Genomic DNA, 26,505 nt, shown 5'->3' on the forward strand with positions numbered 1-26,505 from the left:
GTACGTACACTATCCTGATGCATACTAACTTCTAGTATACTAAGAGAAGTATGCGATTTGAGACATACTATCTGTGGAGAATTCTTCGTACTAGTTAGTACGTACACTATCCTGATGCATACTAACTTCTAGTATACTAAGAGAAGTATGCGATTTGAGACACAGCACAGGTGAGGTTGTGTAGCTACAGTCAAGCATGCTGGTGGGAATGTCATGGTCTGGGGCTGCATGAGTTACATTTCATTGCGGGAAACATAAACTCCAACGTGTACTTACTGTGAAATGCTGAGGCAGAGCATGATGATCACCTCCCTCCAGAAACTGGGTCACAGGGCAGTGTTCCAGGGCGATAATGACCCCAAACACACCTCTAAGACGACCACTGCTCCACTAAAGAGGGTGAAGGTGATGGACTGACCGAGCACGTCTCCAGACCTAAACCCAATAGAACATATTTTGGGGCATCCTCAAGATGGAGTCGTGATGGAGAAGAGCATTTCAGTGGCAACCTGTGAAGCTCTGGTGAACTCCATGTCCAGGAGAGTTGAGGCAGTTCTGCAGAATAATGATCTACTGACTCCTTCAAGAAACATCTGTGTTTGATGATCTACTGACTCCTTCAAGAAACATCTGTGTTTGATGATCTACTGACTCCTTCAAGAAACATCTGTGTTTGATGATCTACTGACTCCTTCAAGAAACATCTGTGTTTGATGATCTACTGACTCCTTCAAGAAACATCTGTGTTTGATGATCTACTGACTCCTTCAAGAAACATCTGTGTTTGATGATCTACTGACTCCATCAAGAAACATCTGTTTGATGATCTACTGACTCCTTCAAGAAACATCTGTGTTTGATGATCTACTGACTCCTTCAAGAAACATCTGTGTTTGATGATCTACTGACTCCTTCAAGAAACATCTGTTTGATGATCTACTGACTCCTTCAAGAAACATCTGTGTTTGATGATCTACTGACTCCTTCAAGAAACATCTGTGTTTGATGATCTACTGACTCCTTCAAGAAACATCTGTGTTTGATGATCTACTGACTCCTTCAAGAAACATCTGTGTTTGATGATCTACTGACTCCTTCAAGAAACATCTGTGTTTGATGATCTACTGACTCCTTCAAGAAACATCTGTGTTTGATGATCTACTGACTCCTTCAAGAAACATCTTAAGACGTTTTTATTTGTTCAGGCTTTTCCTTGATTTTCTGGAACTCCTGTTGTGTTCTCAGTTTTATCTTGATCTTTAAAGTATATATTTTATTGAGTATTGTTTTGATTGTTTAAGCGCTTTATAAATAAAAATTACTTACAACATCTTCACACTTCAATGAGAGCATTTACGGTCTTTAAAGTAGAAATTGAAGAAAATATTGAACATTTAAAAAACCAGACACTTGTTGGACAGTTTATTTTAATAAAACTTGGACTAGTGTCACACGTAACAATGTTTAAAAGAAACGACGATGGAAACAAACTAGAGGTGATTCAGTGAACAGGCGACAAGTGCAGACTCGAACCAACATCCGTGTCCCTGACGGGGTTCAAACAGCTCGTGGATTCAACAGAAACTTGACTAACGATCAGCAGCGACGAGATCCCGGCACCTCGGGTCCAGCACCAGTAGACTCTGGACTTTTAGTGTGTTTTTCGGAGCAGAAAGGAAGGCGGCGACGACGAAACGCTCACACACTCGGCACATCCTGGTCTCCTGGAACAAAGGGCGTCAGAGAAACGGTGATTATTAACGGCTGGGTCAGAGGTCGTGGACCCCCTCCCTGAACACAGCCGCTCGTACCTGGTCCCTTCAAGGCGTCTGTGGGTCCCACCAGCCCGCCCAGAGAGTCCGTGTTCGCCGTGAGGATTTCCACGGACAGGTTGTTGTTCCGCTGCTCCTCCACGATCCTGCTCTGCAGCTCCTCCTGCAGGGCAGACGTTGTTTAGCGGAAGATCTGATCCGGACCTCCTGCCCCGTCGATCCTGAGACCTTCTGCGTGTCTGATGGGTCGGCGGTCACCTGACACATGACGGTGAGCTGCAGCGGGAGGTCGTCCACCTTCACGAAGTCGTCCTCGTCCGACCTCTGGCTGGTGTTGGCCGAGCCCTCCTCCTGTGTGCGCGGACAGAAGCGGGTTCAGAACCTGCTTCAGAACCTGGTGGCGGCGGCGAGTCGTGCTCACGTCGGCGTTGATCATGACGGGCGAGTCGGTGCTGCTGCTGCTGCTGCTGACGGTGCGCTCGGCGGCGGCGGCGGCGGCGCCTCCTGCTGCTTCTCTGGGCTGGTCTGGGATCTGCTCCACCACCGTGGACTCCCCGGCGTCGTACGACACGTCGGCTTCATCTGGGCCGAGAAAGTGGCGAATAAACCGTTGTTGCATTGGAGCATTTTAACAACCTGTCAATCACTCACCTTCGCTCTCAGGATCCACATCCTTCTTCTCCTCCATGGGCTCGGTGGGTGTCGACACCTGAAGCCCAGAAACAACAGGAACTTAAACCCTTTTTTTTTGTTTGTTTTTATCCATTCATTTCTAACAAATACATGTTCATGCTTTAGTTATAGCAGCAGCGTGTGATTCAAGTGTTAAAGGAGGGATAAGTGCAACAATATTCATATACAATTGTTTATTAAAACTAGTAAGGGTTTAAAACGTTTGTAAATAAATTTACACGAGGCTTCTGGCGGATTGTTGGAGACGTTTGAGTCCACGAGAATTAATGCTTAATGCTTATCACGGTCGATTTTTCAGAAGGATTTTAAGTTTACCTTATGGTCCATAAAATACGGTAAATACATTTCTGTGATTCATCCGTTATGTCGGCTATCATTTATTTTCTATTCTTGAAGATGTGGGAACTACTGGAAGGGCTTTGTCGTTATGGGAATAGGAGGTGCTTGAATGGAGACGGAACCCTCTAGTGGTTATGTAGAGCAACTGCGATCGATCACAGATATTAGTGATGGTCTGATGAAGCTTCATGAAGCAGTGTCATTATTATAAAGTCCACTAGATGGCGGTCTCTGCACTATTTTCCTTTGTTTTGAACAAATGTTCTAATGAAACATCATTTTTAAACTGATGGCGCCACCTACTGACCTCTGAACAACATGACACTGTTTCATGAAGCTTCATCAACACATCACTAATAGATATCCAGGGTAAAGATTAGCTATGAACAATACAAATGAATTATTTAGGCAACAGGCTTCATGGAATCGTTGATCATCTACTGACCTCTCGCTCGGGTTGTCTCGTAGCTTGCACAGATGTTTGCACAGATGTTTGCACAGATGTTTGCACAGATGTTTGCACAGATGTTTGCACGTCCACAGGTTCGGCCTCAAACTCCTCCATCTCCTCATCGTTCTCGTCCTCCCCGCTGCCGAAGCTGGTCAGAGCTCGACTCTCGGCTTTGGACAGACCTTGGAAGGATTCGAAGAAAGAGTCTGTTAGCGGTGAACGATCGGGTGCAACGGCGAGAACATGGACGTCGTACTGATGGACAGATGAGAGTCTTGTCCTCCTTCAAGATCCTCTTCAGCCTCGGAAGAGTCGCCGCTCCTCTGGTTGTTCATCTTCGTCAGCATGTAGGAGTTCTGCAGCGTCGCGTCTCCGTCCTGCAAAATGATTCATGGATAGAAAGAGAAAACTTTATTGATCTGCAGATATAGTTTCCTGGGAAGAGAAGTCATGTTGCAAGAGGAAGTCAAGATACGAGAATGTTAAACTAAATACCATTTTTGATAAAAAAGTAAATATTTATTGACCAGGAAAAACTAAAATAACCCGTTACATCATGTACAGAACCACAGGGTAAATATTTATAATGGAAAAACATTTGTGCAAAAAAAAAAACTACAACTATAATAAGTTTTAGATCTGAGGCACTGAGAACAAACTTAAATGAAAAACTACAAAACTGTACATTTATGTATTTTGTTATTTAAACATTTCTTTATTCATTCAAAAAAATGGAAATGAATAAAAGACAAAGAATAAATACATTCATTAATACATTGTGAATAAAGACATTCCATAATAATTAAAAGGTCTAAATGTGTTTATATGTCTTTATACATTTATTAATAATTAGGTAATTTATAGAAAACTCTGCAGCGAGAATTCTGACTCGCTCTAGTAGAAGAACTCACATTTGTCCTTAAAACTCTTCACTGGCTGCCAGTTTCTTTTTTTAAGGATCAACTTTAAAATCCTGGTTCTTACTTTCAGATCTATTCATGGTCAGACCTTCCATCAGTGATCTGATCCAGACTTACCTGATCTTATCTGATCCAGAGCTCGTGCTCTGAGGTCTGTGGATCAGAATCTACTGATGGTTCCTGAACTTCTGGACCAGAGGAGAGAAATCCTTCCAGACTGTTGCTCCTAAGCTTTGGAACCATCTCTGTGTTTGATGATCTACTGACTCCTTCAAGAAACATCTGTGTTTGATGATCTACTGACTCCTTCAAGAAACATCTGTGTTTGATGATCTACTGACTCCTTCAAGAAACATCTGTGTTTGATGATCTACTGACTCCTTCAAGAAACATCTGTGTTTGATGATCTACTGACTCCTTCAAGAAACATCTGTGTTTGATGATCTACTGACTCCTTCAAGAAACATCTGTGTTTGATGATCTACTGACTCCTTCAAGAAACATCTGTGTTTGATGATCTACTGACTCCTTTAAGAAACATCTGTGTTTGATGATCTACTGACTCCTTCAAGAAACATCTGTGTTTGATGATCTACTGACTCCTTCAAGAAACATCTGTGTTTGATGATCTACTGACTCCTTCAAGAAACATCTGTGTTTGATGATCTACTGACTCCTTCAAGAAACATCTGTGTTTGATGATCTACTGACTCCTTTAAGAAACATCTGTGTTTGATGATCTACTGACTCCTTCAAGAAACATCTCAAGACCTTTTTATTTGTGCTTTTCCCTGATTTTCTGTGTTTGTTTTATGTGCTTCAGCCTTTTTAAAGTTAATATTTTAACTGTGTATTGTTTTTGATTGTTGAAGCGCTTTGTGACCCTGGTCTAGAAAGGGGCTTTACGAATAACCTTTACTTACACAAGAATGTAAAAGATAAATCTCTTAAACAGACCAACCTTGTCTTCATCTGAATAGGCTTGAGAACCATCATCAGCAGCAGCAGGTACGTTGTTCTCCTGCGAAGGTCAAACATTTAAAGCCGAGAAAGTCCAGCTTGGAGAAATCTCACCTTCACGCTGCTGGTCGCTCCAGAGGCGTCAGTGTCCCTGGCCTTGTGTCTGCTGCCGCTGTCCAGATGCTGCATGAGCCTGAAGAACGCCAGTTCGTTGAAGAGGATCTCGGACACTTCCACCAGGAGATCCTCCCCGCAGTCGTTGAGCGTCCGACCCGTGAACTTCCTCAGAGACTCCTGCGGGGGCGGAAAAAGAAACTCGCAGGTGAACGTCTGCTTAAACGTGTGTCGTTGGTTCATTCTCAAAACCTGCAGGATTCCCCCCAGAGGCCGGTGAAAGAAGTTCACCAGATCCTTGCTGTCGTCATTCTGCTGGGCCAGAGTCAGCACCATACGCCGCACAGACGTCAGCAGCTGAGTGGAACAAAACTCATCCTTGTGCTCCTGGATATTAAGACGGGAAGAAAAACTCGATTATGTCCCTTTTTACACCGGACGTGTTTGGTCGTTCGGGCTCACGTTGAGAAAAGGAATCACTTCTTTCATGATGTCTTTGATCTGTCGGTCCACCTCCTGGGTGTCCACCTGAGGACACGGGATGTGGCCGCCACGTCCTGCTGTGAACACACAATTGGGATCTTCAGTCCTGGTGCAGGGAGGACCGGCGAGGACGGGGAGGCGAGGGATGCAGGAGATAGAGCCATCATCACGCAGGATCTAAACACTCTGGCAGGTACCTTGAAGCGGATCGGCGGCGGCGGCTCCGCACTCGGCGTTTGAACCGTCGGACTCGTTAGCCCCGACGCCGTCCACGTCGCAGGTGTTAAACACGGCTTTAAGCTTCATGCGCTCGTATTCTTTAATCCGGTTTAAAGCTTTGTCTAAGTGAATCACGGTGTTGCCTATTAGATCAGAGAGAAGTGCCAGGAGTCAGTTGAAAATGATGAGACGTCCAAAGTCAGTGGAGCAAAAGGATCAGTCAGTTTGGAAGATTATTAAAGCAGGAGTTAGTCTACAAAGGAGAAGGAAAAACCCTTCAAAAGATGTTCATTTTAGATGTAGCTTCCATGTTTGACAGTATTAACAAGGCACTGACATGAACTCTAATGTTGTATTTTTTGTAAAGAAAACTGACCCAAGTCATCTTTGGAAAACGGATCCAGGTTGGAGGAGGAGGTCATGCTGTTGTTGCCCGCAGACTCTGCATCGTCCGGAGTGAACCGGAGGTTTTTCTCCACCACTTCCTGAAACATTGCATTGGATTCTCCTTTACTGTCGTCACACATGCACAACGTTAGCATCATGAACTCAGGCTCTTTTATATAGTTATACATATATACAGCTTACTTTAAATATTTGAAGCAAACCCCCATTTTTTTTAAGACTCTTGCTCTTGGGGTTCTCCAGTACCTCTTCTCTAGAGCATCCAGCTCGCTTAATTTGTTTAATCTTAGTCAGTGCAAATTCAAATAAATGATTGAACATCATGCTTTAGTAGAACGCAACGATTAAAATAAAAAAACGCTGAGCGTACAGTATCAGAAACGAAGCCTTTTACAGTGTTTCTTCGTTTTTGCGTGTATTAAAAAGTATATAATAGTATGATTGGCTTTGTCGCAATCGCAATATTGTTAAAACCAAAGTTTTTTTTTGGAAGAAGAGAAGTAATAATTCATGTTTAATCACCCACAATCAAAGCAGAACTATAATAACGTCATAACTCATGGACAACCAAAAGAGAAACAACACAGGACACGCTCAAAACTTGCTTGACCCACACAAAAAAAACGTCTAGTTATTAAACCTAAAACAAACCAAAAAAAAAAAAAACAATTTTGTTTTGTTGTTTAGCAAAAGTGATGAGTTGACGTTCAAGTCAAACGGCTCAAAATGCTCGTGAAGTTTGGCCTGCGATGCATCAGAAACGTTCACCCGACAGAACCCTTTCATAAAAGCCCCCAAATGCAGCAACAATCAAAGTGAATCCTAGAACAAGTTGATCAGGAAGAGCTCTCTCATTATTCATCAAATGACTAAAACATAGGAGAGTCGGAGTCTAATTAGAAGAGCGCGGCAGATCTCGGTGAAAAACAAAAGATAAACGTCTGATCCAGCTGATAGTTTGACAAATGAGGGTTATTTCTAAAAGATAGGAACGTCGTGTCTAATGAAAGACGACGAAGACAACAGTGGCTGCGAGTGTAAAGGAGAAGAAAGACAGAAGACGTTGGTGGGAGAACGAGACAGGATGAAAGCAAACACAGTTCGGGGACACTGATGAAAAATGGATCAAAATGTGCAGGAAGAAAGGATCAGATGAAATGAACAACTTTCACACAAAGGTCGACATTGCTGCAGGTTTTTGGGGACAAAGTACGGGAGAGAAAGAAGAATAACGTACATCGTCGCTGCTCTCCAAACTTTGACTCGGCGTGAGTTCGGACGGAACATCCGTGGTCCACTTGTGAGGTCCAAGAAGGTGGAGCTGGTCTTTGGACGAGCTCGTCTCCGTCAAGTGTCGCGTCACAATGTCCTGCAGAGACGAAGCGCTTTGAAGCTAAAACTGGAGTCGTTGCGTTTAAGCAACGATACGTAACGTTTTGACATTATTCTGCTCGTTTAATATTTTATGAAATATTTCGACCTACATTTGAAACGTCACGACTCATCGTGAAACTTTCGAGGTAATATTTGATGATCTTTACTACATAACTTTAACTGAAAGACTATTGACTTCTATTGTATCATCAGTGTCTGTTTGTACAAAACTCTCTTTTCATTGAAATATTGACGTTACAAAATGATCTTAAGCCCCGCCCACTGACACTGTTATTCTGGAGATTAGATCTTCTTTACCATCACCAATCCTACTCTGCTGCGATTGGTCAAAAATCAAGGTTCATCATAATGCGTGTTCAATCCCAGAAGTTATCACCTCCAAGGGACTCGTTGTATAAACAAAGCGGGGCATGATTACAGCTGGCTGGAGGAGTGAAGCCATTATTACATTAGAATGGACTCCGCCCTTGTAACCTCTCATTCGCTGAGATTTCAGACGGGGGAGAACTTTATAAAGGAATGAGTTCAAGTCATGGTCATCATGAGGGACTTACTGCATCTTGGAGAAAAATACTTGTATATATAAAAGACTTATATAATGAAGTCAGGAGAGTTGGGTTTTCAGGTTAGTTGCACTTTAAAGGGATTATGGACACGCAGAACCTGAATCTTGACTGTTATATAGTCATCATTATTATTTACTGTACATCAAATGTGTCACATTAGGGACCAAATATAAGAAATAAAAAACAACGTTTGGGCGAAACAATATGTATATTCATCCAACTTTCTATAACCGGAGAAATAATTCTGATTGTGATATTCGTTTTATACTTAAAAGTTCTACTTAGTTCAGATTCTATTAAACCCCTGAAGCACAAAAATCTACCCGTTTTCATTAAGATTCCTCTGGTTTTTGGAAGAATAGTTGATAAATCTTAATTTATTATCTTAAACACAAGCATCTTAGTACATCACAAACTCAAGATTATCTTAGTTTGAGCAGAACAATTGTTTAAATAAAGTACAAATCCAAATAATTCTACTGACTTCAACTTGAATAAATCATGTTTCTCTACACTTGAATGAGTCATATCAGCAAGTTATTGCTGCTCTACTCACCTGTAAGGAGTATAGCGCCCTCTGGCGAAGGTAGTCCGTGTTCAGCAGCTGCAACTCGTGAAAGAGCTCGATGAGAAAATGGGGTCGAGACTCGTTCTGAGATATCAGCGTTGACACTTCTGAGTAAATGGTCTCCCTCAGAGCCTCGAAGAGAGAGAAGTCGCTGCTGGCATCTTGGGGAAAAGTGAGAGGAGTCATTTAAGTATGGCAGAGCTTATTTATTATTAAAGAGCACATAGTGAGGGACAAAAAAAACATGCATTTTGGTGATATGTGGGATGGTAAACATAAACTTGCATAAACGTTTACCTGGTGCCTCTGTGCATGCAATTCTGTTACAAAGGAAGGGTGTTCTCCAAGCATAGGCTGTGAGTAGGATAAAATCAAGCAACAAATTAAATGAACAGAAAATTAAAGATGTGCAGGAAATAAAAACTAATATGACAAGGAAGTGATTAAAATGAAGATGAAAAATTACTTTTACATGGAAAAAATAAGTCTTAAATGGATGGCCATACCAGAAGAGAGATCATTTCGCTTATTCCCAGCGGCACCTTTGCTGTCCAGTTTTTCCTGAGTCAGTTTCTCCAGCAGTTGCTGATTCTTGTCCCGCTGGTGTGACGGTGCTGCTCTCTTCTGACAGATGTCAGTAACGCTGCTGACGCCGTCACTCTCCTGGCCTACGGGGGGGTGAGAGAATATTGATACACTTAAATACTTAAATACGGAGAAAAACGATTTTCAGCACAACGTAACGTTAGTCAACGTCACTGTATTGATTAAGAAAATTCATTGTTTTTTTCATAGGTTACATTGCAACCAATGTGTGGAAAGAATAATTACAATAAAACTCTTTCACAGCGTTTGTTGAATGTTGAGTTCCGATAAAACTTCAAGCTGATGGACATTATCGTCCTATGCAACCTGCAAGATCCTGGCAATGAGTATCAGGATCACAAACTTTTATTGCCAGTTTTGTAAACACAGCAAAGGAATGACTGAGGACGAGAGGATACAGTCGACTCCAGCGGATTTTAAAGTTGATGTTCCGACATATTGAAAGAAGTTACAACTTCAGCAGCCTCTTAATTCTGTAACACCAGAGTCAAGTACTCAACAATACAAATATATCCTTGTTGCTACAGTATCACGATATATGGCGTCGTTGCCCCTTTATCGTATCACCATATTCTTGCCAATACATAGCTCTACTGCAATATATCGTTTTAAAAAAATGATGTCAAGTAAAGTCGTAAAGTAAAAATGTTGCTTGAAAGTGTTCCTACCATCACTGGTGTTGTTCTTGCGCCCCTTACTCCATCTGCGTCTGCTTTTAGATTTTGGGGTCTTACTTCTGGCGGCCAAGTTGGCCTGCGCAGAAGCCTTTCGTCCACTTTTGTAAGTGGTGACGGTCGTTGCGTCGTACGGGTCGAGCAAGCTACTGAAGCTTTCTTGTGAAGCCTGGTCAGGATCCTGGGGTCTGTTACGACGAGGAGCCGGCGATGGCGAGGACCTATTCGGCGTCTTGGGAGAGTGATGGGTGTCGTTTTTGTGGAATGCGTCGAACCAACCGGCAGATCTAAGAGGTGTCACAGTGAAGAGCCTTGGTGAGGTTTATTCTCTGTCAAGACGCTGTTGGCAACAAAAGGTGAAGCGATAACTTACTCCGACTCTGTGGTAGAGTTTAAAGGAGAACGCTGAAGAGGAGGAGGGAAACTCATGTACTCCGTTTTCATTGAGTTGTTGGTGTCTAAATTCTGCTTGCGATTGTCGGGGCTCGCCTGCTCTGGCGCTCCGGCAGGGACGGTTCCCATTTCACCAGGGAAGACGGGGAATAAATTGAAGCCTGCGGAAAACAGGAGTCTTGAAACAAAAAGCTCTCAAACCCTCATTTTCAGTTTCAATTATTCTTTTTTATCTTCATGTCGTACTTGGAGGGAATGGCAGTAAGGGAGCAGCGTTCATGTTGTTGCTGGATGGATGCAGAGAGGGGAAAAATGGAGGGAAGACACCAGGAGAAACCGAAGGGCAGAAGGTAGGCTTCTTGGAGGAGCTCTGGCCGTGGGCTGCCACACCTGCAGAGGAAGTATTCTGCTGCTGCTGCTGGAGGAGGAGCTCATTCAAAACATGCTTCAGCCTGGAGAGAAAGAAAGAAGACATCATAAGAGCTCATTGAAGTGGGAGAAATTATCTTGTGGATTCAACCTCTGAACGTTGTTTTGCTGCCACGCGAGCTGGGTGTAGCACTGGTTGAGTTGGTGCATGACCAGGTGGACCTGTGGCGAGGACAGGTTGTTCGGCAGAATGCTGCACTGGCCGCTGAGCAAAGTTTGCAACATGTAGGAGAGATTCTAATGAAAAGGGGAAATAAAGCCTTTTAAAGAAACTGTTCATGGTTGGATTCATGGTTTGAATAGTAAATCTGACCTGCTGGTCCTGGAGAAGAGTCTGACACATGCTCATGCTGAAGTCCAGCTGTCTCTGTAGCTGAGCGATCTGCTCCTGCCAGTGCGTGGAGCCCTCAACCGAGGACAGATCAGAAGCCCAGCGGAGGTTCTCCTGCCGCCTCGGACCTGGCTGACCAGCAGTTTGATTCAAACTTCTGGAAAGGGGTTTTCCGTCTGCTTTCACACGAGGAGAGGGCTGCGCACTGCTTTCACAGGAGAAGGCCGGCAGAGGTTGCATGTTACTGAGGAAGTAAGAAAAGAACTCATAGGATCGCACAACAGTTTGACAAAAATAAATGTAGTGAGAAAATCTGTGAAAATCTGATAAGAAAAATGAATTCTCACGAATTTCTCGCACGCAAACGCCCTAACAGTGTGTCCAATCGTGTTTCTGTTAGTGTTTGACATTTGTTTCCTTTGAAAATTGTGCAACTTGACACCACTGTGCCAGTTAATTGACCAAGTTGTTAAAAAAGTAAATGGAAATATAGAAATTAGAGTCCTTTCCCGAAATTGTATTTTTTTTTTTTTAAATGCGCCATTAAATGGGTTGTTAAATTTTTTTAATTTTAAATGGAAAATGTAACAAATTAACTGTGAATTCTATTTTGATTTATGTTTTAAAATGTAAAATAAAATGAAACTGGTCCACAAGCATGAGGAGAGACAGGGGTCACTGTGTTAACTGAGAGTGAAACAAGTGAGTAAGAAAGAGTACCATTCTTGATTGTTGCCATTGCTGTAGCACTGCTGGTTTCTGCCAGTCGAGTAGATATCATCATCATCATCGTCAGATATGCTCTCAGCACCATCTTCTCGTTCCTCTTCATCGCCATTTGTGGATTGACATGCATTTTCTCTTCCCATCTCCTCCCCACCCTCATCACCACCAATCAGGTTGCAAGGCGATGAACCCCAAGTAGCCATTGTTCTGAAAGGAGATCAATAAATATTAGCCCCTCAATACATTTTTTCTTTATCAGATCAGACTGTTTCAGGGTAAAGTCCTCTCTTATTTACCTTTCATCTCTACTGGCAGGCTGCGAGGGCGTGACAGAGCTTTCGTTATCATCCAGTCTGAAGGAGTCGCTGAAGCCATTCCGCCTCTGGTGTTCAGCCATTAAACATTCCAGGTGCTTCCTCCGTTGACGGAGCTCCTCCCGCATGATCTGGTGTCGGCGCATCTCTGACCACAGCTGTTTTTTGCAGGATCAAAGAGAGAAGCATGTTAACAGAGTAGCAGGATTGACAATGTCTATGGTTTTAAATTAATCCGTAAATTAAAGATAGTTATGTGTGAGAAAACATCCTCCAAAAGCTCTGCCTTTTATTAAACGTGTAAACAAACCTCATTGTCAGCAACAGCAGGGGTGGCAGCTTCTGCAGGTGTGGGTTTGAGTTCCACTGAATTAAACTTCGGTCCAGGGGAAGAAAATGTCTGCACTTTGGCTGGAGTGGATGAGGCAGCAGGAACTTTCCTCAGCAACCCCTGCTGACTCATGCTCGACAGAGAAGACTTGACAGGAGGACAAGACGTGTTTAAAATGAATTCATTATTTATATGTATATATAATTCATTATTATTATGTAGAAGTTACCTGTAGATCTGGACAAGCCCACTGCAGGTCACTGATCTTGTCCTGAATTTCTATTAGTCTTCGTCTTTCTTCATGAAGCTGCTTCAGTTCCTGCTGTTGCTTGAGCAGCTTCTCCTCATACAACTGCTCCCTGTTCATGAAAGAGGTTCAGGATTTAAGGAAACTGCTTTAACCATTATAAAATATTGCAGCCTGAGGACTATGACCAGACCTCGCCTTGCTTGAGAGAGAAACTTCTCTCGGATTCTGCTTCGATCTGGTGATCTGTGGTTGTGTCAGAGGAGCTCTGGTGTTGTTCGGCTGTTGCTGCAGAGAATCATCCTCATTTGCAGTCGTAGCATCCGTGTCATCGCTCTAGAGACGAAACAGCAAACGTCAATGTGTCATTAATAACAAAAGACTGGTGTACGGTGTCCCCCTTGTTTTCACCAATACATGTTTTGGCCCTCATATTCCCTCCTTGCTCTCTTTTCCACATTCTCATACAGCCTGCTCACGTTCAAAAACCTTCACCACTTAAATAACATGCACTAATTTATAGCAACGACAAGTATATGGTCAAGGTTTAAATGTCTGACCTGCACCATAGCCACCAGCTCCTGCAGCTGCCTGAGCTTCTGCTTTGCAGTCTGCCGATGCATATTCTGAGGATAGTCGTCCACGTCGTCCAGGCTGCTTTTGCGACTGGAGTCTGAGACCTCGGTGTCCACGGGCCGCGCCCCATCGTTATTTCGATCGTCACCTTTCACCCGTTTGTAAGGCGTGTCACGATTGTACGGACTGTCTGAAATGACACAGAGGGGAAATAAGGAAAAGGGGTAAATAGAAATAAAAACTGATAATCAAATAAAAAGATTTTAACATGGATGTAACCAAGAAGAGTGATTTTGAACGTCGGTCTTACCAATGGAAATGTTAAGGCTCCGGATGTTGGCTGTAGAGAAATTGTTGATATCATGATCTCTATTGACTCTGCTCTCGTGGTTGTTTGAAGTGTTGCCTCGTGAACTTCCCACGATAGTCAAGCTGTTGCGGTCCATCCAGTTTCCAGTGCGCGGCGTGTTCCTACAGAGATACAATTATTAGAATTATCATGGATTTATATCATGTAGTTGGCTTAAAAGCTTTTAAAAGTTAAATCTTTACTTCTCTATCAATTACCTAATGTTTGTGACCGGGTGGCGATTCTCCTGTTCAGAGTCATATATGGCCTCAAAGATGGAGCCGTCCTCCGTTTCTTCCTCCTCATCCTCATTGTCAACCTCCTCCTTCACATTTTCATTGACAGCATCTACCATCATGTCAGAGGTTTGCTCGTAGTACTGAACCAACTCCCGCAGCTCGTTCAAACGCTTGTGGACTTCCTTCAGTTTCCTGCCACAACAATGAATTTTGTAAAGATAAAAAAACAAATCAGAACACATCATTTTAGAATAAAAAAAAAAACCTCTTAAATGTTTTGGGTTGTTCCTGTGCTCTGTGAATATTTGATCTGCAGCTAGTCTGAACTTGTACCTGAGCTTGTCGGTGGACTTGGAAGGATCCTGGGGCTGTTTGTGTGACAAGTGAAAGGATGTAGAAGCAGCGGCGCCGAGAGCAGGTGGATAATCAGAAGGTCCTCCAAAGCTCAAGCTGCGCTGTGCAGACACTCCTCGACCTCAATGAGCACAAGCCAACATATAAACCAACAGACCAGAGTAAAAACATTTCAATGTGTCTATGAACTCTGTATTCTTACAGTAGTTGTTGTTCAGAGTTTGATCCCGGAGCGAGTGTAGCTCCTGAAGAATCCGGTCCATCGTTTGTTTCTTGTCTTGCAGTTGTTGGAGCTTCGTGAGCTTCGCTGCAGTGGCACCAGTGTCGAGGCCCGTGTGAGGGCCTGAGGCGGAGTGCAGTAAAGGCCTGTGCTGAGGTGGTCCGGCAGAATGAGGAGGCCTTGACCAGCCCACCTCTCTGGAGAGGGAGAGACTCTCCGCCTGCCGACGGTTGTCTGGAACTGCCTTCGTCTGCGAGACAAACAACGGTTAGACAGAAGTCGCGTAACAAATTGGATCTGAACTTAGATTTTCCCACCTGAGAGTCATGAAGTTGGTTATGGAACCGTTGGATCAGATCATTTAATTCATCATTCAGCTCTGAGGTGATGCTCAAGCCAGAAACACTTCCTGTAGTTTCTGTAACAACAACTGTTTCCCCAAACAATGAATTTTTTTCCCCAGAATATTTAAATGGTTTTCTTACTTGTTGTTACTTCCTCACCAGCATCATCAACAACAGCCGGGGCCGGGCTTGGGTCGTGTTGCATAGACATCAGAGCTTCCTGCCGCCCCTGCAATGCCCTCAGCTGCTCCTGCTGCTCCAGCATCTTTTTAAGCAACTCATGCTGCTTACGCAGATTTTCCAGCTCATCCTTCTGATCAGCATCATGTGGACCCACCTACGGAACGCATCATATCAGGATTTATTTCACCTAAATACTGCTTAAAAATAAATCCGTAATGAATAAAATGTACTTTTACATTTCCAGCTTTAGGCATATAAACACGTACGGGACAAACAGAGTGTGATTTGTGATGTCACCCACCATTGCATTATAAGTATCAGTTGATGCAACTTCGACATTGAGAGACGTGCTCTCGGCTAATGATCCAGATCCCATCGCAGAATCCATCGTCCCTGCATCGTCCTGCTCATTGTGCTGCGCCTGGTAAAACAAAAACTAAGTGAGGTGTGACATTTCAAATAATAAATCATTTTGTCTACTTTATTGTACCTTTACTATAAACTATGAAGGTATACAGTGGTCCCTCGGTTTAACGCGGTGTGTAATGTTGGTTATTGAAACCTAGCACACTAAAGCAAAATCCTTGGTGACCATTACATTATCTACTATTGAAATTCATGTTGTCAAAAATGTAACTAACCCTTTATCAAATATAAGCTACATCAAGGGCACGGTGCGACCATTAGATTGATTCACACTTCTAAAATAGAATAAATAAATGATTTACACCAATCACATAATTGGTTCTGCCATAATTACCAAGAGGAATAACAAATTAAAACATAATGAGTAATATGAAAAAATGTTTTCAAAAACCTACTTAATTTTAGCACCATGGAATTAATTATAATTACGACGAGTGCAATATACAAGGTTTAAATCAAAATTTCTTTGAACTTAACGTCACATCAGTTGCCATCCCTCTCAGTAACTTTGACCTGAAGAGCTCCCATAATGCTTTTCCCGTCCAACCAAACACAGCTGTACAGTCTGTGCCACTAAATAGAGCTGTGTGTAGAAAGGCATCATGGGAGTTAACTGTTTTGTTGTCACCAGAAGTAAGGTGGGTGCAGAAAATAGTGCCTTCCACCAAGTACCAGACAGTGATTTCGCCGAATCTACTGTTCAAATATTTTACCGGTTTGAAAGAGAATAAACAAAGACAAGGATGCAGCTCAATGCATAACATTTAAATATGCAGTACTGTATGCAACTAAAAATGCAATATGGGGAGTATTTGTTGAATATGATTCATAAACGAAATATATATATATTTTTTTAATTACTATACTCGATTGATTGATTTTAAATGTTAGCTTACAACGGCAGGTCAACCTCCACTACCTATCTAAAGTCCTGCCACCCTCGCCATGTCTCACCAATTTCAGATAGTGAGTTAACAAATAAACAACCAGGTTATCTGTTAATATCTGAAAAAAAAGGGAAAAAGAAAAGACACTAACCAGCATTTTTTGAAGCAATCGTAAATAAGACTGTTCCTGCTCTTTCAGGTGATCGATGAGCTGCGACAGTCGCTCCACATCCGCCGACAAATCGTTCTTCTCCACCAGGTCGGCCCACATGGATCTAGCCTTGCTGATGTACTCCCGAATCTGAACCAGTTTACTCACAACCTGTGACCGCAAGAAACGTGTTGAGGAGCAGGAGAGCAAATGAGGAAGAAGAAGAAAATATGGCTTCACGTCTAGCAGCAGACGGCCCAGGCCGAGTTAAAACAAGGGCACAAAATCCACAGAGGGCTTATTTATAAATGTCCTATATACAGATTCATTCCAGAAGTTTCAGTTCAGTCTTTCCCATGTCATCATCGTACACAAGACGATAAATTAACTCGTAAATCTGAAATGTGACTAACCTTCGATTACTAGTTTGCTAAATTAGAGATTAAAGGATGCATTGTAAATTTGAGCCGCTACTTCCCATAATGTTATTTAATAATCTGAAAAGATACATGTTGGAAATGTTTTAAGTGTTAATTAATGTATTAAGAAAGAATGCATGAATAAAAATATAAGAGGAGAAAACGTGATGGACTCATAATTTCATAATGTCAGAACTGCTACCTGACTGTTGTCTAGTCTGGAATCCCCTCTCCTGGGTTCTTTGGCAGCAGCGAGCCCCCTCTCGGTACCACCACTGCGCCTCGATACCTCCTTCCTCTGAACCGCGGCTGTTGCTGAACCTCGGAGTTCTGGACTGTGTTTCTTGGTCTCCTTGGCGATGGCTGGAGTGGCCGGAGCGGAGAAGGAGGGAAGCAGCAACTCCCTGCTCTTGTTTGTGTTGACATGCAGAGGGAGGAAGGCCTTCTTCACGTCGCTCCCCAACTGCCTCTGGTTGTTGGCAGCAGTTACTCGACCTTGTGAGTCACTCCCGACGCTTCGCTGTTAAGGAAAAATAAATGACTCCTACTGATAAAACTGAAATCACTGAAATACAATATACTAAGGAATTTTACTATAAATGGTTAACTTTTGTTAATAGCGAGGCCAAAACCCTTCAGGAGATATTAATACAACACATTAAATTGTTATCTAATACAGCTCTTTATAGACCAACAGACATGGCTGTTCAGCTTCAGAGACTTGCCAGACGGAGGCAGGACACCCGCACATGACTTGCTCATATGCCAGCTTGTGTTTTATTTTACCTCGTCAAGATCCGTGAAATTGATCCTCTGACGCAGCTTGTCCAGCTCGGCCTGGTCCGGGACAGACATCTGGGTTGTGTATTTAATGTGTGGCAAGGAGTGAGGCATTCTCCTGCGTCCGGCCCCAGGGGTCGATTCAGGTGAAATATCATTAGTCAGACGGCTCTCCACCGCCCCGGCTGGAGGCTTCTTCTTGTTCTTGTCAGCAGATCTGTTTGCCTTCTTCTGCTGCATACCCCAATCCTGAGCAATGGAAGAAAATCGATTATTTACATTTTTGGGGGAAACTTGTTTATCCTTTATACCTAATACGTATGAAATTTACATTTTAATCATACAGAAACTTAACATCTCTCAGAACTCAACGCAATATATAGAGAAACAAAACACAAAACAGGATAATTGCTCTTTTGTTTTGATCAGTTACAATATCAATCCCCTTTTCTGCGACACATAATGTAGTGTCATAGTAATGTCATCTTTTATTTTGCAGGATTTTATTTAATTGACCTAGATCTTCTTAGAGTTTGTAATAATATGCTGTGCATGCTACATTAGCCTGACATGATCACAAACAGTTGAGAAACATGTACCTGGCGGGACTTGCTTTTCATCGTTTTACATAATTAATAATAACAAGGCTAAATACCAAGTGAATTTGTCAAAGGCGGAATTATGTAAATAATCTAAGCGATAATTTCGGAATTTGAAATGAAAAACTATGTAAAATGATGTTGTCTTCGCTCACAACTTGATGAAATAAAATGTATTGATCAATTGTTAAGGCTTTGACACAAAGTATGTTTGATTTATTTATTTAAAAATAATTATTTGAATCTCATGCATGTAACCATTAAAACCATAAAGACAGTCAAGAATAATCTTGTGTGAGAAAAAAAAGAAAAGATTTTAACTATGCAGGCGTTTAATAGTAAAGGTTAAGTTACGTTTGTATTTAGTGACATGAAATCTTTTGAGTTCTTTTGACCAAAAACACATGTAAAACCTCACCATGTTATTCAGTCTGTCCTCGAGGCTGACATTCGTTATACTCCAGTTGTGTAGCTCGTCTGCACCGTCCTCAAAAGGAGAACCTCCTGTAGCCATGGTTCTGGCTTCTCTCTGCAAAAGAAACACAAATGTTTTCAAAAGGTGAAACGACGTTGTCTGACTCAATGCTTGTCAATTTGACATAATAAAAAGTTGAAGCTGCAACTTTACAATCCCCAACAAATCCCTCTTATTTCCATTCTTAAATTAGATTGTGTTTTATATATAAATAAAACATTCTTAAGACCGTTTTCTACGAAGCACCTGTTGTAAACAGAAGAAAAATACTTTAAATATTCCAAAAAACGATGGGAATATTTGACAAAAACAACATTCTTACAGACCAGGTTTGGGTTCCTATTTCCCGGGAAAAACCATCCCCCCTTCAACCTGCTAGTGCTGGCGCGGGATTTCTTTTTTCCTTAAATGCGTCGCTACTAAACACCAGTAAAACAAAGTCGTGTCAAATAACAAACAACATTTAGTTGAAACTAAACTCCTTTAACAACTTTTTTGTCGCAGGTGTCGTCTCGTCTGTTCCCCGGGAATCGCTATGGCAACCCGCGAGGTTCGCACCAGTGGACGACAACATTACACTAGAAATACGTAACGATACCACATCATACAGTAGATAAATCGTATCGTATATTTGTTTAATAATTTTAGCAGAAGTTCGGGATGGAAAACAAACGTCGTCACAAACCTTGGCCAAACTTCTTGTTGCCAAGAGGCAGGTGACTATGGTAGGTGCGTACTGCCCCCTGGTGTATCGGAGTGTCTCATGCAACAATAGAAACTCCTTGATGCAAAAGTAAGTAAGTAATAATTTTATAAAGTGCTTTTCCAGACCAGGGTCACAAAGCGCTTAAACAATCAAAACAATATTCAATAAAGTATATACTTTAAAGATCAAGATAAAACTGATAACACAACAGGAGTTCCAGAAAATAAAGGAAAAGCCTGAACAAATAAAGACCATCAAGTCATTTGTTTATATTTAATACAATTATTATGTGTAGCTTTTAAAACAGTGATAGAAATTACATTTTCCTAATGAGTGAATGTTGTATAGGGGCGATCAGGAATATAATAAAGGAGTGAAAATTCTAAATCCATCGTATTTGTATATATATATACACAGATCTGCTATGAATGCTATTTATTTACAAGTATTTTTTATTTACTTAAGCCTTTTGAATGAGAAATAAATACTCACATAAATAAGAAAAACTCAAATAAAATAGTCTTTGTATTGAATTGAAAATAGTAACAATAAAGTTAAATAAAAATACAATTCTATATGACCTTTGACCGCATTGGGGCCATACATATGGTCAAACAAATGACTTTCTTACTTTGCTCAGGTCTGCCTTAAAGGTAAGTAAGTAAGTAAGTAAGTAATATTTATTTATATAGCGCTTTTCGAGACCAGGGTCACAAAGCGCTTTAACAATCAAAACAATACTCAAAACAGTACATACTTTAAAGATCAAGACAACACCGAGAACAACACAGGAGTTCGAGAAATTCAAGGAAAAGCCTGAACAAATAGAAACGTCTTAAGATGTTTCTTAAAGGAGTCAGTAGATCCATCAAGCGCAAAGAGAGAGAAGATCGTTCCAAAGCTTAGGAGCAACAGCCTGAAAAGATTTCTCTCCTCTGGTCCTGAGCCGTGTGCGTGGAACCATAAGTAGATTCTGATCCACAGACCTCAGAGACCGAGCTGGGGTGTAAGGCTGGATCAGATCAGCCTTACAAAATCTTAAAGGGTTAAGATTTAAATTCTGAACTAAATGCTGGGGAAGATTTTCCTTAGGTTCTAACATGATGTACATGAATGACTTGCGTTTCAAAGACTGGGGATGATTTAGATCTGGCAAAAAACTGAAAAACAATTTACTAGAATATCCATATTTGATACCTTATAGATGAAACATAATTTAACTATTTTCTATGGTATATTTGATTAACTTTTAAAATCATATTTGTCCCTTTTTTTTCTATTGCAAAATGTTTAAACTTTAAAGCAATAATAAACTAATATTTTTTACAAAAAACAAAAACATTTATACCCAGTGCTTGAAACATGTGTCAGTTTAAAACCACATGTCAACAGTGTAATCTTGTTTTCGTCTGCATAGAAGCATCTAAACTAAATAAACTAAAATCCACACCAGACATCAACAGTACATGCAGCTCAGATAACTGTCATGTCTGTGTATGACATCCATACAATACAATACTAATACATTCTGACGTCTTAACTTGAATAACAAGTGTTTTTTTCTAATTTGTTAAACAAACACAATAACCAATTCCACGACAGTCTTGTTTATATAAGAATATATTCTATAAATCCTGGTCTTGAACTACAGGATCTGCAGGGAAACACGAAGCTAGTTTTGTCAACAGCTAAGTTTTGTTAGCAACGTCGTCAATGATGCTTGACATTACCGTTCAGGCTGAAAGTGGAAGAAGAGCCACAGCTACGACCTTCGAGTAAAACTCAACGAGTGTTTCAAATGTGTTGCATTTAGCGGAGAAAACATGAAAAAAACATCTGTGACGCCATATATTCCCCAAAAAAATCGTGCGATCATTACAACTTCTTCTTCTCTGTATTGAGCGACCGTAACCACCGCCGTATACCGCCACCTACAGTGCATAAGTGTAACAGCATGCGATATAACTTTATGTGTTTCTTACATAAGCAGTGAATGCATTCATTTTACTTATAATCCCTTCTTTGTTGTTTCTCAGCATCCCCAACACATTCCAGAGCCTAGAATGTATCGACTCTGGTATGAGAATTGGCTTATTGTTCGATAATCTATCTGATAATTCCATGTAATCTTAAAATGGTGAAGTTGTTTTGACAAACATTCACCCTTTCACTAATCATTGATAAATAGAGTGTGAAATAATGTGTCACATTTCTATCCTTATTTATGTATCTTATGTGGATGCATCATAGCTTTGTTATCGCTTGATTATTCTCTGTTACAAAGGAACTCACGTTTATCCCAACACAGTCCTATTATGTAAAGATACTTCATCTTGCCTTAAATATCAAAGATAAAAGGAAGTCAATATTTTCCCCGATTATTATAATTCATTATTTGAGTCCACAGAAAATAAAAATAGATCAACATTGCATTAGTAAGACACAGATGCCTGGATGTATGACATACAAATTATATAAAAAATGTAATTTGAAGTGACTAAAGAATGCATTAAAACATGAGAGATAATAAAGGAACGGAATAAGTTATTTGTAAAGACAGTTTGATTTTTATCAATTAAAAATTGGCGAAGGAGTAGAAGCTTGATCATATGTAGGTAAGTTGATGATGATTTATTTTGGGGAGGTATTATTATTATTATTATTAACAAAAAACATATATTAATACTATTATTATTGTTATTACTATTAATTTTAGTAGGAGTAGTAGTAGTATTTTAAATAAAAGTTATCAGTATTCATTTTTGAGTTGAATATATTTGATTGAATTCCTTTAACGTGTATGAGTCGTGTTTCAAATCGGATCAATCACATTGTATTTGTTGAATTTATTTTTTGACTATATTATTATACTATATTATACTATTTTTTACATATCATTGACCAAGAGTGGAAAGCAGTGGTAGAAAACGTACACCTAGCATCGAGTGTGACATGAACTGTTGAACTGGGTCATGCTGATGTGACATTACCAAGTCCCGAATTGTATTTCGCAACCTTTTTTTAATACATGTTTTACATGTTTGAGCAATGAGAGATTATCTGTGGGCTTTTTTTCAGGCTTCCCTTTCCCTACTCATCGAAGATTACCGGTCGTCACCCTTCCAGAGATTTCATTCTTGCAATTTGATTAAGTGTCACCAACTGCTATTTAAGACATGTGGACACGATAGCTGATTTGATTTAATTATCAGAATCAGATGGTTTTGTTGCCAGTGTTGTAAACACAATATATGATTTATTTATTTTGTGATGGCATAAGAAAAGAAAATAATGGAATAAATTAGCACACATAATAACCTGAGAAAAACATGAGAAAAAAAATAGAAAAACTGAAAATAGTTTAGAATCATCTTGACCAATTGACTTTTATAAACAATACAACTTTAATTGCGTGTATTTATCTTTTCTCATTAGAAACCGCATGTCACTTTAGTAACAATTTAATTGCACATCAGGTATATTCAATTGAAAGATTCATTTAAAAAATAAATAAAGTAAGTGAGTGTGAAAGAGCTTAATCATATTTATCCATAGCATATCCAATAATAAAAAAGGGTATATTTTAATGCAAAAATATATCATAACGGATCTTTGTTTATTTTTTAAACAGGTGAATTAATTCGCGTGTTTACAGCAGTGACTTCAGGTAAGACTTCATTTACGTTAAAGGGCGCAGTACACCTCCACTCCGCTAGATGGCGGATAGATTTCACCGTGTTTGTTACCGGAAGTCCATAATCTTCAAGCCCCGTTGTCGTTTGGTGGACGTCTCGTCTTTCACTGGATACTTCTCATAAATCTACGCAGTGGTAAATTATTTTGAATTTCTTGATCATTCACAAATGCACGTTACGACTTTAAATATCACTGATGTACTCGCCGTTTAAGCGGCGTCGACTATCTGTTCGTTAAAGCCGTCGCGCTACTACTACTAGCATGCACAGCTAATCATGCTAATGGCTACGCACGTATATATTATGTTGACATCCACGTCTTTCTTTCACAGTTTTTGAAACCCAGCAAAAACCATGGGCTCGTCCAAGAAACACAAAGAAAAGAGCCGTGACAAAGAAGCGGAAGATCGCCGCCGCGAACACAAGAAACACCGTCGCAAGGAGAGGGATAGCGGCCCCGAGAGGAGCGCCGGCCGCGAGAAGGACAAGAGAAAACGCTCCTCGTCCAGGGACAGGGACAGGCCCAGCCGAGACCCCCGCGGTCGAGGAGAGAGGAGCCAAGGGGAGCCACGGGTGAAGAAGGAGAAGGTCGACCCCAGCTATGACGAGGCGAGCTCAGCCGTGCAAGCCAAGTCTGCGGGTGGTGATGCATCACTGAGCGTCGAAGAGACCAACAAGCTTCGGGCGAAGTTGGGCTTGAAACCTCTGGAGCTCAGTGATGACAAGAAGGAAGTCGGTACCAAGGAGGCGCCTCTGGTCGCCGAGACCATCAACCCTGTCCTCATCAAAAAACAAGGGGAAATGAGAGAGAAACTCGCAGCAATGAAAGAAAAACGCCTTCTTAACAAGAAGCTGGGCAAAGTGAAGACCTTGGGAGATGAGGACTGGCTGGACGACGCATCTTCTTGGGTGGAAAAGAACAGAAAGCTGGCAAAGGAAAAGGAGCTGGCAGAAAAAAGAGCTAAACTTCTGGAAGAAATGGATCAGGAGTTTGGCGTCAGCAACCTAGTGGAGGAGGAGTTTGGACAAGGGAAGAAGAAGACAAAGTACACCTCGTTTGATCTCAGGGGACTAAAAGTACAACATCGCGTGGAGTCGTTCAACGAGGGCCAAAGCGTCATCCTGACACTGCAGGACAAAGGCGTGCTGGAGGAAGAGGAAGATGTTCTCGTAAATGTGAACATTGTGGACAAAGAGAAAGCCGATAAGAATGTGGAATTGAAGAAGAAGAAGCCAGACTACAACCCCTACGAAGAAGAGGAGAGCGTTGATGACATGATAACGTTCAAATCTCCGACTGTCCTTTCGAAATATGACGAGGAAATTGAGGGCGAGAAGAAAAAGAGTTTCCGGTTGAATGCCGGCGGCTTTGTGGGTGGAGAGCGAGAACGAGAGCTCAAAGCGATGAGAGAGGCGCTCCAAAATCAAGCGCAGACTTTGGTAATGCCCTCCCTTATGATTGCATCCGAGTACTACACTCCACAGGAGATGGTGGGCTTTAAGAAAACCAAACGTCGTGTGAAGAAAATCCGAAAGAAGGAACATCTGGTTACACAGCTTTCTGATGATACTCGCAACACAGATTTTGGCTCCAGGTCCCGTGGCAAAGGTCGGACTCAAGCAGAGGGTGAGGATCCTCAGCCAGAAGTTGCATTGCCGCAGATTCCCCTGATATCTGATGATGTCAGGCTGGCAGAGATGGAAATGAGTGACGAGGAGGACTTCACCCCACCAGAACCTACCGTTATTGAGGAGGATGAAGCAGAGCAGGAGCTGCAGAAACAGCTGGAGAAGCAGCGCAAGCTGAGACAAAAGCGGTTGCTCAAAGACTCTGGAGAGAAGGTGGCGCAGCAGATAAGAATTCAAAGTGACGCCGCCGACGACAACGATCCAGACAAGAAGAACAACATTGTTTTCAACGCCACATCCGAGTTTTGCAGAACTCTGGGTGACATTCCAACTTATGGTTTGTCCGGAAACAGAGAGGACCAAGAAGACATCATGGACTTTGAAGAAGAACGAGAGAAAGAAGGTGCTGGAGGTTCAGAATCAGACATGGATGACAACATTGGCTGGAGCACTGTCAACTTGGATGAAGAGCAGAAAACGCCTGACTTTGCCACAGCTTCTGCTACCATCCTGGATGAGGAGCCCATAGTGAGCTCCGGTCTTGGTGCTGCTCTTCTGCTGTGCAAAAACAAGGGACTGTTGGACACTCAGATGCAAAAGATTTCTCGTGTAAGAGCCACTAAAGGTGCCTTGCCCAACGATAACTACTGCATCGAGGATAAGATGGGCTTCGATGACAAGTACAGTCGCAGGGAGGAATACAGAGGCTTCGCTCAAGACTTCAAAGATAAAGACAGCTACAAGCCAGAAGTCAAGATCGAATACGTGGACGAGTCCGGTCGGCGGCTGACGCCAAAGGAAGCATTCAGACAACTTTCACACAGATTCCACGGCAAAGGCTCTGGGAAGATGAAGACGGAGAGGAGGATGAAGAAGCTGGAAGAAGAGGCCCTGCTCAAGAAGATGAGCAGCAGCGACACTCCTCTGGGGACGGTGGCCCTGCTGCAGGAGAAGCAGAAATCTCAGAAAACACCCTATATTGTCCTGAGTGGAGGAGGGAAGAGTATGAATGCCAACAATATCACCAAATAGATGTGAGGAAGTGTTTAATTGAGTTGATGAAAACATTTCTTTTTTTTTTTTTAGAAGACAAGAAAATCATGTGACATTGTTGTAATGTTTATCTGTTGAATAAAATCAGGATAATTGATAAACTTGCCTTTTTTGTTGTAAAACTGCCAACATTTGTGGTTTCAATCCAAATAGTCATGATAGTTGTCTTAACATTACTAGTTGTATCAACATGAAAGTATGAAATGATCACACAATAATGTATAATGTGTAACTTGATCGGTAAACAAACAAAAACAATCTAAAATCGACTGTTTATGTATTTATTCCAATCATCCTCGCCTGTGTGGTTTATCCACTAGGTGGCAGAACATCGTCTTCTAAAAAGTACTCCAGTAAAATTTAAGAGTTGAAGGTTAATTCTTAATTTAAGTGTTTTACAATTGGCTATTAAAAGTACGTGAGTCTATAGGTTTAAACGTTTGACCTCAATATCTACTTGGTTATGTGACTCGACGAGTAGTCA

General features: G+C 41.5%; 2 protein-coding genes across 5 annotated transcripts; one reads left to right on the forward strand and one right to left on the reverse strand.

The window, feature by feature from the left end:
• Positions 1-1,409: 1,409 nt before the first annotated feature.
• On the reverse strand, positions 1,410-21,782 carry pcm1 (pericentriolar material 1). 4 transcript variants are annotated; one of them, XM_087810587.1, is made up of 40 exons: positions 21,627-21,782; positions 18,882-18,992; positions 17,871-18,113; positions 17,287-17,604; positions 16,666-16,836; positions 15,503-15,622; positions 15,160-15,355; positions 14,992-15,104; positions 14,657-14,924; positions 14,434-14,575; positions 14,080-14,292; positions 13,823-13,983; positions 13,497-13,702; positions 13,130-13,272; positions 12,919-13,048; positions 12,669-12,836; positions 12,341-12,516; positions 12,039-12,251; positions 11,301-11,562; positions 11,079-11,224; positions 10,805-11,010; positions 10,539-10,719; positions 10,160-10,452; positions 9,392-9,553; positions 9,183-9,239; positions 8,874-9,046; positions 7,594-7,725; positions 6,328-6,436; positions 5,930-6,094; positions 5,712-5,809; positions 5,502-5,636; positions 5,250-5,429; positions 5,137-5,196; positions 3,512-3,632; positions 3,250-3,437; positions 2,424-2,481; positions 2,194-2,354; positions 2,001-2,123; positions 1,812-1,935; positions 1,410-1,724 (listed from the first exon to the last, which is right to left on the reverse strand). In XM_087810587.1, the coding sequence occupies exons 1-40, from the start codon at positions 21,765-21,767 to the stop codon at positions 1,699-1,701; spliced, it is 6,393 nt and encodes a 2,130-aa protein (XP_087666713.1). In that variant the 5' UTR covers positions 21,768-21,782; the 3' UTR covers positions 1,410-1,698. The 4 variants fall into 4 exon arrangements, with proteins under 4 accessions (XP_087666713.1, XP_087666730.1, XP_087666721.1 ...); XM_087810604.1 differs by lacking the exon at positions 21,627-21,782 and adding an exon at positions 21,375-21,524; XM_087810595.1 differs by lacking the exon at positions 9,183-9,239.
• Positions 21,783-23,379: 1,597 nt separating this feature from the next.
• sart1 (spliceosome associated factor 1, recruiter of U4/U6.U5 tri-snRNP) lies at positions 23,380-26,105 on the forward strand. Its single transcript, XM_087810625.1, has 2 exons — positions 23,380-23,474; positions 23,672-26,105. The coding sequence occupies exon 2, from the start codon at positions 23,694-23,696 to the stop codon at positions 25,998-26,000; it is 2,307 nt and encodes a 768-aa protein (XP_087666751.1). The 5' UTR covers positions 23,380-23,474; positions 23,672-23,693; the 3' UTR covers positions 26,001-26,105.
• The last annotated feature ends 400 nt before the right edge of the window (positions 26,106-26,505 follow it).

Source organism: Callionymus lyra, chromosome 1 (assembly GCF_982586985.1).
Source record: "Callionymus lyra chromosome 1, fCalLyr1.hap1.1, whole genome shotgun sequence".
NCBI classification, from domain to species: domain Eukaryota; kingdom Metazoa; phylum Chordata; class Actinopteri; order Syngnathiformes; family Callionymidae; genus Callionymus; species Callionymus lyra.